The sequence below is a fragment of the Macaca thibetana genome, chromosome 1 (genome assembly GCF_024542745.1).
Source record: "Macaca thibetana thibetana isolate TM-01 chromosome 1, ASM2454274v1, whole genome shotgun sequence".
Lineage (NCBI taxonomy): Eukaryota > Metazoa > Chordata > Mammalia > Primates > Cercopithecidae > Macaca > Macaca thibetana.
Genome location: NC_065578.1, coordinates 128,915,151 through 128,929,318, shown reverse-complemented (window position 1 = coordinate 128,929,318; position 14,168 = coordinate 128,915,151). Strand labels below are relative to the sequence as shown.

Genomic DNA, 14,168 nt, shown 5'->3' with positions numbered 1-14,168 from the left:
GCTGCTCAGGAGGCTGAGGCAGGTGAATGGCGTGAACCCGGGCATCTGTCTCAAAAAAAAAAAAAAAAAAAAAAAAAATTGAATTGTTTTAAAATGTGTTACTACTTAAAACTGGTAATTTGACTTTACACCAAACTCCTACCAAGTGGATCGCAAATGTTAGAAGATGAAAAATCTGGCAGGGTGTGGTGGCTCACGCTTGTAATCCCACCACTTTGGGAGGCTGAGGTGGACGGATCATGAGGTCAGGGGTTCAAGACCGGCCTGGCCAACATGGTGAAACCCCATCTCTACTAAAAATGTAAAAATTAGCTGGGTGTGGTGGCCCATGCCTGTTATCTCAGCTACTCTAGAGGCTGAGGTAGGAGAATCGCTTGAAACTGGGAGGTGGAGTTTGCAGCGAGCTGAGATCGTGCCATTGCACTTCAGCCCAGGCAATAAGAGCAAAAGTCTGTTTCAAAAAGAAAAAAAAAAAGAGAAAAGAAGAAAGAAAAATCCCAGATCATGTTTCCAGGAAGAGAAGAGATGGGCTAGGTGTTGGAGCAGGACCCAACAGGATGTCTTGGGGAGGATGCTCCCTGGAGCATGCCTGGAGAACCCCTGCCAGCTTCCTGAATCTCCCCTTCCAAATTCCATTTCTCCCAGACTCTGAACACACCTGGATCTCTGGACTCAGTTAGCAGTGCTGCATCTGAGATGGGCAATAAACAGGCAAGTTTGGATGAAAACTGCAGGAGGGTGTTAAAGGAACTGGGCTGCTTGATCTGGAGAAGAGGGGCCTAGGATGGGAGGGGGAGCAAAATTGGTCCCTGTCTTTCCTACGAAATTGGCTCACTACGGGCTTGGAGAAAGATGTGGGAGTCACACCCAGGTCCAGGTACAGGAAGAGCCTTCTCACCCAGACCTGCTGCCCTGGGAGGGGGCTGGCCCTCCTGAGGCTAGGCTGATAGCCGGGTGACTCCTGGCAGGAGAATCATGGACCCAGAGGGGTAGGAAACCTAAAGCACACTCACCAGAACCCCTGGGTAACATTTTATTCTACTTGCTTTTTTACATAACTATACATCTATCCATTAATCCATTTTATTTTTGTATGCATTTCAGAGTGAATTGCAGATGTCAGTATACTTCACCCCTAAGACCTTCTGTATGAGTAGCATTAAGTACAGTTCAGTATTTGTTTACAGTTTTTTAAGGTAAAATTTATATCCAGTAGGCCTGGCACAGTGGCTCACACCTGTAATCCCAACACTTTGGGAGGCTGAAGCAGGCGGATCACATGAGGCTAGGAGTTCAAGACTAGCCTGGCCAACATGGCAAAACTCCATCTCTACTGAAAATACAAAAATTAGCCAAGCATGGTGGAGGGCACCTGTAATCCCAGCTCCTCAGGTGGCTGAGGCATGAGAATTGCTTGAACCCGGGAGGCAGACGTAGAAGTGAGTGGAGATTGCACCACTGCGCTCCAACCTGGGCGACAGAGACCTTGTCTCAAAAAAAAGTGTATATCCAGTGAAACGCACAAATCTTAAGGGTACCGTTTGATGAATTTTAATAAATGCATAAACCTGTATAACCCAAGCCACTGTATCAAAATATAAAACCATCAACCTATAGTTTCCTATGCCCCTTCTGTCAATCCCTATTCCCACTCCTCCCACAATGGCCACCACTGTTTTTAGTTTTATCTACCATATATTATATTGCCTGTACTAGAACTTCAAATAAATGGAATGGTACGATGTGTATTCTTTTTTTTTTTGAGATGAAGTCCCCCAGGCTGGAGTGCGATGGCACAATCTCGGCTCACTGCAACCTCTGCCTCCTGGGTTCAAGCAATTCTCTTGCCTCAGCCTCCCACGTAGCTGGGATTACAGGTGCCTGCCACCACGCCCAGCTAATTTTTGTATTTTTAGTAGAGACAGAGTTTCACCATGTTAGCCAGGCTGGTCTTGAACTCCTGACCTCAGGTGATCCACCCGCCTCGGCCTCCCAAAGGGCTGGGATTACAGGCATGAGCCACCGTGCCTGGCCAATTTGTGCCCGGTCAATGTGTATTCTTTTGTGTAAGACTCCTTTTACTCAATGTAATGTTTTTAAGATACTTTCATACTGTTGCATTTATGAGTCCTTTGTTCTATTTTATTGCTAAGTAGTGTTCAATTGCATGAATGTAAGTTTATTCTAACCTTTTTATCATTATGAAATGTCTCTATTTGTGACAGTACAGTTTGTCTTAAAGTTTGCTCTATGTTCTCTGATATTAATATAGCCATTCCAGTAATCCTCTGATTACCCGTGGCCTACTGTATCTTTTTCCATCCATTTACTTTCACCTAAATGTTTTTATATTTAAAGTATGTCTGGGGCCGGGCGCGGTGGCTCAAGCCTGTAATCCCAGCACTTTGGGAGGCCGAGACGGGCGGATCACAAGGTCAGGAGATCGAGACCATCCTGGCTAACACGGTGAAACCCCATCTCTACTAAAAAATACAAAAAAACCTAGCCGGGCGAGGTGGCGGGCGTCTGTAGTCCCAGCTACTAGGGAGGCTGAGGCAGGAGAATGGCGTGAACCTGGGAGGCGGAGCTTGCAGTGAGCTGAGATCCGGCCACTGCACTCCAGTCTGGGCGACAAAGCGAGACTCTGTCTCAACAAAAAAAAAAAAAAAAAAAAAAAAAAAAAAAAAGTATGTCTCTAATCAGACTGACTCCTGAGGGTTTGTTTTTTTTTCCCCCCACAATTCTAGCAAGATTTGATAGCCTCTTTTTACCAAATAGGGTAAGATATTCTAGGCTTATCTTGTATTTTTTTTTCCTGCCTGAGACCTGAAAACAGTCATTTCTTCAGGATCCTTCCTTCATTTCTTGAAAAAAGTGGTATTTAGAGACTATAATCTGTGTGCTAGGGGTATTGTTGCTACCAAGTTAATCACTGTTTGAAGGCCTTTTCAGTGAGCATGACTTTTTGGCAGGGTCTAATTTTTTTGCATGTGATGTCTAATTGTTCCAATACTATTTGTTGAAAAGACTATCTCTTCTCCTTTGTATTGTCTTTGCTTCTTTGTCAAAGATCAGTTGTCTATATTTGTGTGAATTTTTTCAAGAGCTGTGTATTCTGTTCCATTGGTATATGTCTATTCTTCCATCAGTATCACACTGTCTTGATTAGTGTAGCTTTATATTAAGTCTTGAAGTTGGGTAGCATCAGTCCTTTCAACTTTCATTCTCCCTCCACATCAAAATGTTTTGCCCATAGTGTTTCTACTATCTTATGTGTGTCTCATCGCAACCTGGACGCTGACAATGGCTTTCCAGACTTTCTCTTTTTTTTTTTTTTTTTGACAGGGAGTCTCACTCTGTTGCCCAGGCTGGAGTGCAGTGGCACGATCTCAGTTCACTGCAGCCTCCACCTCCTGGGTTCAAGCGATTTTCCTGCCTTAGTCCTTAGCCCCAGAGTAGCTGGGATTACAAACGCGTGCCACTACGCTTGGATAATTTTTGTTTTTTTTTTTTTTTTTTTGAGACGGAGTCTCGCTCTGTCGCCCAGCCTGGAGTGCAGTCCCCGGATCTCAGCTCACTGCAAGCTCCGCCTCCCGGGTTTACGCCATTCTCCTGCCTCAGCCTCCCGAGTAGCCAGGACTACAGGCGCCCACCACCTCGCCCGGCTAGTTTTTTGTATTTTTTAGTAGAGACGGGGTTTCACCGTGTTAGCCAGGATGGTCTCGAACCCCTGACCTCGTGATCCGCCCGTCTCGGCCTCCCAAAGTGCTGGGATTACAGGCTTGAGCCACCGCGCCCGGCCAATTTTTGTATTTTTTAGTAGAGACAGGGTTTCACCATGTTGGCCAGGCTTGTCTGTAACTCCTGACCTCAAGTGATCTGCCTGCCTCAGCCTCCCAAAGTGCTGGGAATACAAGTGTAAGCCACTGCACCCAGCCACTCTCCAGACCTTCTAAAAGCTGCCATCAGAATAATTCTGCCGGAAAAGCTGACTTGCCTCAGCTCCTTTACATTCTACTTCACACTCTATATTCTGGGGGAAAAAACTCTTCCCCTTATTTACGATGACTTATTCTCCTACTGATATGGTTTGGATATTTGTCCCCACCAAATCCCATATTGAAACGTAATCTCCAGTGTTAGAGGTGGGGCCTGGTGGGAGGTGTTTGGATCATAGGGATGGATCCCTCATGAATGTCTTAGCACCATCCCCTTGGTGATGAGTGAGTTCTTACTCTAAGTTCACATAAGATCTGCTTGGTTAAAAGTGTGTGGTACTTCTCTTTCTCACTTACTCTCTTGCTCCCTCTCTTGCTATGTGACATGCTGTTCATCTTTGCCTGATGCAAAGCTCCCTGAGGCTCTCATCAGAAGCAGATGTGGCACACACAGCCTACAGAACCAAACCATGAGCCAAAATGAACATATTTTCTCTACAAATCACCCAACTTTAGGTATTTATTTATAGCAATGCAAGAATTGACTAATACATCTACCTCTAGGTTTTTGTCCAAGCTTCCCAACTGATATGGACCTACCTGACTTCATCTGTCCATGCCACCCAACCCCTCCCTTCTTCAAGTGGCATCATAAAGCCACATTCTCCAGCAAGATTCTAAAATTGGTCCAGTTGTATCCTAGTAATCTCCAGTGTTATTTCTTAACCTCCATCCCCTTTCAGAATACCACTACATTTTGCAATGAATTGTCTGCCTCTTTAGACAGTAATTCCCCCAAACTCCTTTGTACAATGCTTTGAACTCAATGAGCACTTATTATGAACCTGTGAACAAATTAACCATATGTAGAATACATATACCCAGATTCCAACAAGGGTTTACTGGGAAGACAGAGGAAAAAAAACACAATAACTTTGTTCCACAATTCATTTACTGAATTGGGGCAGGTGATTTAACAATGGATTAGGAGATAAGGCTGGGAGAGAAGAGTTATTGCTTCCCCTCCCAGGAGCCAGTTGTGTCACGGATGCCTGTAAATGTTCCAAAATAGCCATCTGTTGTTGGGCGAGCTGGGTCTGAAGCTGGAGGTTGGCATACATACATTCCAGGAGTCCTAGGCATTCCTTGGGCTTGTGATCAACTCCAGAAGGAAAAGCAATGGAGGTGCAAGGAAACAAAGGAGAGAGATTTGGTAATTGTACTGAGGTTAGAAGGACCCTAATAAAATGACCTCTCCAATCTTTCCAGGCACAACCCAACCCAGACATACCTTTGCCCAGCTGTCACCTCCCAGTGAGGCATACCTGGCTATCCTATTTTAATTTGAAATCAGTCATTGGAACTTATACCTCTCTCCCTTGTTTTACTTTTCCCATAATATTTATGGTCATATTGCATATTTTATAATTACTTAATTTTTGTCTAAGTTCCTCTTCTAGAATGTAAGCTCCAGGAAGGCAAGGATTTTTATCTGATTGATTCACTACTTTAACCCAGCACCTAGAAAAATGCCCGGCATATAACAAATATTTGATAAGTGAATGAAATGGTCTGGGAGGGAATCCTAACTTCCCTAGAGCTCATGGGATACCTCAGCCTCCTCTGTTACCTGACATAGTGTCTCACTGACCTGAAGTTCCCTAACTTCAACCATTCTTGCTGCATCGGTCCATTCTTTTTTTTTTTTTTTTTTTTTTTTGGAGACGGAGTTTCACTTGTCACCCAGGCTGGAGTACAATGGTACGACCTCGGCTCACTGCAACCTCCACCTCCTAGGTTCAAGCAATTCTCCTGCCTCAACTTCCTGAGTAGCTGGGATTATAGGCATGTGCCACCATGTCCGGCTAATTTTTGTATCATTAGTAGAGATGAGGTTTCACCATGTTGCGCACGCTGGTCTTGAACTCCTGACCTCAGGTGATCTGCCCGCCCTGGCCTTCCAAAGGGCTGGTATTACAAGCGTGAGCCACTGCACCTGGCCAGTCCATTCTTTTTCTAATAATTTTCTTTTTCTTTTTTTTTTTTTTTTCAATGGAGCCTTGCTCCATCTCCCAGGCTGTAGTGCAGCAGCACAATCCCAGCTCACTGCAACTTCTACCTCCCAGTTCAAGCAATTCTCCTGCCTCAGTCTCCCAAGTAGCTGGGATCACAGGCAGGTGCCACCATGCCCAGCTAATTTTTGTATTTTTAGTAGAGACGGGGTTTCGCCATGTTGGTGAGGCTGGTCTCAAACTCCTGACCTCAGGTGATCTGCCCGCCTCGGCCTCCCAAAGTGCTGGGATTACAGGCATGAGCCACCACGCCCCGCCAGTCCATTCTTTTTTTTTTTTTTTTTTTTCTGAGACGGAGTTTCACTCTTGTTGCCCAGGCAGGAGTACAATGGCCCAGTCTTGCCTCACTGCAACCTCCGCCTCCCGGGTTCAAGCGATTCTCCTGCCTCAGCCTCCGGAGTAACTGAGATTTCAGGCATCTGCCACCACACCCGGCTAATTTTTGTATTTTTAGTAGAGATGAGGTTTCACCATGTCGGTCAGGCTGGTCTCGAACTCCTGACCTCAGACAATCCACCTGCCTCGGCCTCCCAAAGTGCTGGGATTACAGGCGTGAGCCATTGTGGCCAGCTACTTTTTCTAATATTTTAAACTACACTATACACAGCCAGTTAACTTTGGTAATTATATTATCTGCTGTTTGTATTTTTATCAGTCTTGACTTCTTTGTTGGACTCTGAGGTCCTCAAAAACAGGGGTTATGACTATCTAGTTAGTGCCCTGTTTGGTTCCCCATAGCTATGCCAAATACCCACTGACCTCCCCAGGGGAAGATGAATGATGAAAATTCAAAGAACCTGAGACTGAGCTAATAGTTTCCTTCTCTGGCCACCATTTTTTAAAATTTTACCTTCCCAAGTGAACAGGGGTAAACCTGGCCATCTTTTAACTAAAATTATCAGTAAGCAATGAGGGGTTCACTTCACTCCTGCCTAGTCTAGCAAAGGTGCTAACAAGCAAGGAAACAATACAAGTTGGTAGAACTGGGATGATAATGAAATCAATGAAACTAAATAATCAACAAGCTACCATGGAAAAATCTGTAGATGCCTAACATAGATTTGGCTCTTGATCAATAGGTGACAGCTCAAGCCACCTCCTCCATGCAACCCCTCCCCCTGCTGAGTCCATTAGAAAACCCTCCCTACATACTTACCTGAGGGCAGCTTTGTTGTCTGGATGTTCAGAAAAGTGGCTGGTGGGGAACTTGCTTGAAGATTAATATAGCTGGGGGAGGGTTTTGCTCTACAAAGAGGCACAGCATTAGCTTCCTCTTTGGCTGGAACTAAATCAGAGGTAACTAAATCAGAGCTCATTCCAACAAGGGACAGCCATTCTAATTAGATCCCTGCACCTGGTCCATGAAAGCAGGTGCCCAGGCCCTGCCTTGAATATGTTACATATCAGAAAGACACATAAGACAAAAAGGAAATCATAATAGGATTAAGAGAAACCAAGCAGGAGTGGGATAAGCTAAAATCTGTTTACAAGTTCTTACTGATACACACTACATGTTTGCAACTATACTAAATCCTAGCGAGTACATGAGATATGTTAAGACGTGGTTTCTTAGATGCTTATTATCTAGTTAGGAAGACAAATCGCAGGTGAAACAGTGATCTAACAAGACGAGGACATAAACAATGAGTCTGATAGTCTGGGGTGAAAATAAAAGCCTTTTATCTGTTAGTTATACTATGTGATTACATGTAAAGGTGAATTTTTTTTGTTGTTTTTTTGGTTTTTTTTGAGACGGAGTCTTGCTCTGTCGCCCAGGCTGGAGTTCAGTGGCGCAATCTCGGCTCACTGCAAGCTCCGCCTCGGGTTCATGCCATTCTCCTGCCTCAGCCTCCCAAGTAGCTGGGACTACAGGCGCCCGCCACCATGCCCGGCTAATTTTTTTGTATTTTTAGTAGAGACAGGGTTTCACCGTGTTAACCAGGATGGTCTCGATCTCTTGACCTCGTGATCCGCCCGTCTCGGCCTCCCAAAGTGCTGGGGGATTAGAGGCGTGAGCCACTGCGCCCGGCCAAGGTGAATGTTTTTTAAAAGGGAGAAGAGATCAATATGAGTAGTGAGAGAACTCTACCTGCCTTCTGGTAGAGGATATTCACTAAATCTTAAAAACTTGAGAAGTGGCTGGGCACGGTGGCTCATGCTTGTAATCCCAGCACTTTGGGAGGCCGAGGCGGGCAGATCAGCTGAGGTCAGGAGTTCAAAAAGTAGCCTGACCAACATGGTAAAACATACAAAATTAGCCAGGCGTGGTGGTGGGTGCCTATAATCCCAGCTACTTGGGAGGCTGAGGCAGGAGAATCGCTTGAACTCAGGAGGGAGAGATTGCAGCGAGCCAAGACGCCACTGCACTCCAGCCTGGGCAACAAGAGTGAAATTCCTTCTCAAAAAAAACAAAACAACAACAACAAAAAGCTTGAGAAGCCAGGCTATACTGGTAAGACCACAATCAAGCCCCTCTCCCTAACAAGGATTGGCCTGTGACCCAATACAGGCCAATCATGGTATTCCCATTCCCCTTGGCAACTGTGACTGAGCCAAGGGAGTAGGCACATGAGGTAAGCTGGGCCAGAGTCATTCCCTGGGATCAATATATGGATTCCGTATCTAAGAAATTTACTTTCTTCTGATCTCTTATTCTGAGAAAATGTATGGTTGGGCCCAGTGAAAGCTATATGGCTACTACACCATGAGAAGTGGATAAAAGCAAGAGATCAGAGACAAGAAAAAGCATAGGAGATAGATGGACACACAGACACCAAGAGGCACTGAATCTCCAGTTTTAGTCCCTGAGGCCCTGGTTTTTGCCACTCTTCTTCCCATTATTCTGTGAGCTACTTCAGCATCTCTCCCAACTGCACAACCCCTGAATTGCCTTTTTGACTTAAAGAAGTTTGAGTACAACTCAACTCTCATATTAACATAATCACATCTGGACATATTGAATCTGAGGTGAGAGTAGGAAATGCCAATAGAAGTGCCTAGAAAAACAGCCAGAGAGCTGGCACCGGAGCTCAAGTGAAAGGTCAAACTGCCAGGCCAGCCCCAAAAAGAGGATAAAGAAGCTGCAAAAATACATTAGCTCTCCAAGCTAAAAAACAGAGAGAAAAACTGAACCTTCAAAGAACTCCTCCTCAAGAGTCTAGAAGATGAAAAGGAAGTGGCAAAGTAGACAAGGGCAGTGGATGGAAAGTCAGACAGCTGGAACTAGGTAAGAGTTAAAAAGGCAAGACAGTAGGGAGACAATAATTCACTGTTATAATGAAATCAAGAAAGGACGGAAAAACAATTCATTTTCATTCACACACATAAAGAGACAGCTAAGTGCCTGCTATGTGTCAGTCACTGTGGATACCACAGTTTGCTAAACAGAAGTGGTCACTACTCTGCTGGAACTGACAGTCTTGCTGTGCAGACAGTCATTAGGTGATCAAGCACACACACTATTACACTTCAGTAAGTGCTATGAAAGCAACTGACCTAGTCTGTAGAGCTGGAAAACATGTCCTGAGGAAGTGATATCTCAGCTGGGATCTGAAGGATAAAGAAGGGCCTCTTCATAAAAAACAAGCCTGGTGGCAGAAGTGTGAAAAGTAGGTTGTATGAAGAAAGATGTCTTATTCTTGTTCTTTACTCAGAGGGCAACAGAAGGAATGGCCTGGTAAGAGGAAGAAGTGCTTATATGTGGGTGCCAGGGTGAGATGCTTTCTGTCTGGAAGGTCACTGAGCCTATGAAAACTGAAATCTGTTCTCTGTCAGTCACTCTTGGTGAGGAAAATATATTTTATTGGTTTTGCTATTTTTCTTTTGCACTGGGTTACTGGGTTTGTGGATTTTCCAAGCTTTACTGGTAGGTCATCCATCTTCTTTTCCCTCCTGCTCCAGAGTCATCAGCTTATTTGATGGTTTGTACAGAATGTGGTAAGGAGACAGAAGCTGAAACTCAGGTCTCAAGACTCTTCTCAATAATGTGTTAATTTCCATGCAAAATATGTTAATTCCCATGCAAATGCACTTCAAAATAATTTGAGTTCTTCCTAGACATATGAGAATGCATTTTGTTTTTTTTGGAGACGGAGTCTTGCTCTGTCACCCAGGGTGGAGTGCAGTGGTATGATCTTGGCTCACTGCAAGCTCCGCCTCCCAGGTTCATGCCATTCTCCTGCCTCAGCCTCCTGAGTAGCTGGGACTACAGGTGCCCGCCACAATGCCCGGCTAATTTTTTGTATTTTTAGTAGAAACGGGGTTTCACCGTGTTAGCCAGGATGGTCTCGATCTCCTGACCTCGTGATCCGCCCGCCTCAGCCTTCCAAAGTGCTGGGATTACAGGCGTGAGCCACCGTGCCCGGCTGAGAATGCATTTTATACTGGGTTATAAGGTTTGAAGAATGCTTTACACATTTTTACACAAGGTGGCATGAGAAATTAAAAATTGTTTTTAATTTAAAAAAAGAGACTGCTTTACATACACTCTATACTAAAGGAGCTGTATTTCTGACAACGTATGACAGAGGATGAGGGTGGAGAGAGGCCAAAGGAGGCAGAACAGAGGATATGATAATAAAATGTGCTTTACGTACATTCTCTTATATGTTTCTCACAATGACCCTTAAAGTAGAGTCATTGTGGATACCACAGTCTGCTAAACAGATGTGGTCACTACTCTCCTGGAACTGATAGTCTTGCAGTGTAGACAGTCATTAGGTGATCAAGCACACACACTATTACATTTCAGTAAGTGCTATGAGAGTCTTGTGGAACTGGGGAATGTGACCTGAGGAATGCAGATAAAGTAGGTAGCTTTACCTACATTTTACTTGAGGAAACTTAAGTCAGGAAATTTGCTCAAGATTCCACAGTTAATATGTGTGAATGAGTAATGTTTTTTAGTTAGGCCTAGCTTTATACCCTTAGCCCATCCCTTAGTAGCAGTAAATTTAAATGTTTCAATCTGTTGTGGGGTTAACAGTATTTTCTAGTAGAATTGTGAGCATTAAATAAGTGGTAAACTGGCTGGGCGCGATGGCTCACGCCTGTAATCCCAAGACTTTAGGAGGCCAAAGTGGGTCGATCACCTGAGGCCAGGAGTTCAAGACCTGGCATAACCCCATCTGTACTAAAAATACAAAAATTAGCCAGGCGTGGCAGCATACACCTGTAATCCCAGCTACTTGGGTGTCTGAGGCACAAGAATCACTTGAATCTAGGAGGCAGAGGTTGCAGTGATCCTAAGTAGGTAAACTGCTTAAGAGGGTCTGGCAAGGCTGGGCGTGGTGGCTCAAGCCTGTAATCCCAGCACTTTGGGAAGCCAAGACAGGTGGATCACGAGGTCAGGAGATCGAGACCATCCTGGCTAACGTGGTGAAACTCCGTCTCTACTAAAAAAAAAAAAAAAATACAAAAAAACTAGCCTGGCGAGGTGGCGGGCGCCTGTAGTCCCAGCTACTCGGGAGGCTGAGGCAGGAGAATGGCGTGAACCCGGGAGGCGGAGCTGGCAGTGAGCTGAGATCCGGCCACTGCACTCCAGCCTGGGCGACAGAGCGAGACTCCATCTCAAAAAACAAAAACAAAAACAAAAAAAAGAGGGTCTGGCAAATAGCAGCTGGAATTAAATTTGGTCCTGTAGACTCCAAAGTCATGCTCTTTACCACTGCACTACATACTCTGTGAAAAGAGCTAGTTAATTTATGTCCAAGCTGGGGCCGGGCGCGGTGGCTCACGCCTGTAATCCCAGCACTTTGGGAGGCCAAGGCAGGCAGATCACCTGAGCTCCGGAGTTGGAAACCAGCCTGACCAACATGGAGAAACCCCATCTCTACTAAAAATACAAAGTTAGCTGGGCGTGGGGGCACATGCCTGTAATCCCAGCTACTCGGGAAGCTGAGGCAGGAGAATTGCTTGAATCCGGGAGGCGGAGGTCGCGGTGAGCCAAGATCACGCCACTGCACTCCAGCCTGGGCAACAAGAGCAAAACTCCGTATTAAAAAAAAAAAAAAAAATTATGTCCAAGTTTTGGAATAGTAGGTCTTTCAGATAATGTATTCCACCTAAAGTTAAGTGGATAGGCTCTGGAGTCAGAAGGCCTCAGGCATTTCCCTGGCCACCAATGGAACTGTCCCACTATAACTCAGTATCTGTTCACTCTAGCTAACACCATGTCTTCTAAGATCCTGTACACAATCTTGTTCTAAGTACTAAGAGGAGATACAAAGGAAGAATAATAAATTCATTTAACAAATAATTACTGAGCATCTACTATTTAACAGATCCAGTTCTAGGTTCTGGGAATACAGCAATGCTCCCAATTTAATGGGGAATGCAAAGGAGGTCTTGCTTTTTAAGGGAGGGGAAGCAGGGCCTCCAACACACACCTTTTCTGTTAGGATGACTAGTGTGCTGCTCCATCTGAACACCAACAGGTGTGGTGCCTGGGAAAGAATCATAGCGTCAGATGATCAACAATCCATGCTAGTATTTTCACTATGACAATTTCCTAAGTTGTCTCCAGCAGATCTCAGGCTGTTCCAGTCTGCGGAGGAAAAAGTAGGAAACTCTATTTCATGGCCAAACGCGTGACTGTTCTCCTTCACTAGTTTGGAAAACAGTTATTTCTATACCAGTGCTTCATTTTTTTTTTCTGGACAAAATAGTAATTTAACCAAAGCCAAACCTTAAACCTCTCTGATGAACGGGCAATTACTTTCCGTGTTCTCACCATGTTTTAATTTCCACGGTATGATGAGTCCTTCTCCTATCCCGAATGATAATTTTAAAACTCTGGCTCCCCATCATCTCTAACTAAGACTGAGGACAGCGGGAGAGGGATGGATGTGGGGAAATAAAATCTCAAAGCACCACAGGGAATACTTTTTTTTTTTTTTTGAGATGAAGTCTCGCTCTGTCGCCAGGCTGAAGTGCAGTGGCGCGATCTAAGCTCACTGCAACCTCCGTCTCCAGGGTTCAAGCGATTCTCCTGCCTCAGCCCCCCGAGTAGCTGGGATTATAGGCGCGCCACCACTCCCGGCTAATTTTTGTATTTTTATTAGAGACGGGGTTTCACCATATCAGCCACGCTGGTCTCGAACTCCTGACCTCAGGTTATCCACCCGCCTCGGCCTTCCAAAGTGCTGGGATTACAGGCGTGAGCCACAGCGCCCGGCGGAAATACTTGGGAAAATATTTTAGATAGGGTAACTTAAGGAAACGCAAGCCATCACCCTCCGGTACTGCTGACAGCCTCACTGAAAGCATTTCCTAAGAAGGGAAAAGTCCACACACAGCCATTAGTCCAGATGCGATAAACCACAACTCCCAGTGTGCCCGGAAAAAGGCTGCCCAGTCCCGCACTGTAAGACTACAACTCCCACTTCACCCAGGGCCAAGCCGGCCAGGTCTTCCCCCATCTGCTGGCCGGAGTCCCGCCTCTCTAGTCCACCTATTGCTAAGGCTAGAACAAAAGAGTGGAAACTGTCAAGCCTTTCTTAGCCTTCACGGTCGGATAGGAGCCGAGTCGCAATACACAGTTTAACGACCTCACCTGCGGTGTTAACCGAAATCCGCAACCCCAGCACCCAACCCTAGAGTTGACACGCATGCGTAGTGGCGTGCCGGCCAACTGCCAGAGCCTTGGCGCCTGCGCCGACGTTCGCGCTGCACGCGGCCGGGAGCGGCCACCCTATTGCGCAAGCGCCTGTGCCCTCCCAGTGCCTTCATCGTGCTCTCTCTGCCTAACTTGTCTGGTCGTTCTTGCGTAGAGGGCGGGACTCAGGATGTCAATTGGTCTGTTTTTGTGCCGATCAATGAGATAGGTGCGGTGATTGGTGACTACCTTGAGAGTAGCGAGTTAAGGTGTAAGCCCTGAGGAGGCAGCGTTTTCTGGGTTTCCGTCTGGTTCTCTCTCTCCAGAAGATTCTGCCGGTTCCCCCAGCTCTGGGTACCCGGCTCTGCATCGCGCCGCCATGATGGGCCATCGTCCCGTACTCGTGCTCAGTGAGTTCTGGGGATACCAGGAAAGGGACTCCCTTTTCACCCTTCTGCGTCCGTGGTTTTCTGTGTTGCCTCAGCTCCGTCCCGCCCTGACCCGGCCCCCGAGCCTTCCAGTCATCATCTTCATTTTGGAAGCCCGGTGTCCCGCTTTCCTTTC

General features: G+C 45.8%; 2 protein-coding genes across 6 annotated transcripts in view; one reads left to right on the top strand and one right to left on the bottom strand.

Annotated features, from left to right (window-relative positions):
• Nucleotides 1-4,872: 4,872 nt before the first annotated feature.
• TSACC (TSSK6 activating cochaperone) lies at nucleotides 4,873-13,714 on the bottom strand. 4 transcript variants are annotated; one of them, XM_050755697.1, is made up of 4 exons: nucleotides 13,563-13,714; nucleotides 12,397-12,554; nucleotides 7,167-7,295; nucleotides 4,873-5,100 (listed from the first exon to the last, which is right to left on the bottom strand). In XM_050755697.1, the coding sequence occupies exons 2-4, from the start codon at nucleotides 12,428-12,430 to the stop codon at nucleotides 4,886-4,888; spliced, it is 378 nt and encodes a 125-aa protein (XP_050611654.1). In that variant the 5' UTR covers nucleotides 12,431-12,554; nucleotides 13,563-13,714; the 3' UTR covers nucleotides 4,873-4,885. The 4 variants fall into 4 exon arrangements, with proteins under 4 accessions (XP_050611654.1, XP_050611674.1, XP_050611645.1 ...); XM_050755717.1 differs by having other exon boundaries at nucleotides 4,873-5,089; XM_050755688.1 differs by having other exon boundaries at nucleotides 12,397-12,453.
• The window catches only part of CCT3 (chaperonin containing TCP1 subunit 3), a 28,932-nt gene continuing 28,468 nt past the window's right edge, over nucleotides 13,705-14,168 (top strand). Inside the window, exon 1 of one of the 2 annotated variants that reach the window (XM_050753808.1) lies at nucleotides 13,705-14,014. In XM_050753808.1, coding sequence (XP_050609765.1) covers nucleotides 13,984-14,014 — 31 coding nt within the window. In that variant the 5' untranslated portion in view covers nucleotides 13,705-13,983. The remainder of the gene's footprint in view (nucleotides 14,015-14,168) is intronic. The other variant, XM_050753817.1, reaches the window with a different exon arrangement.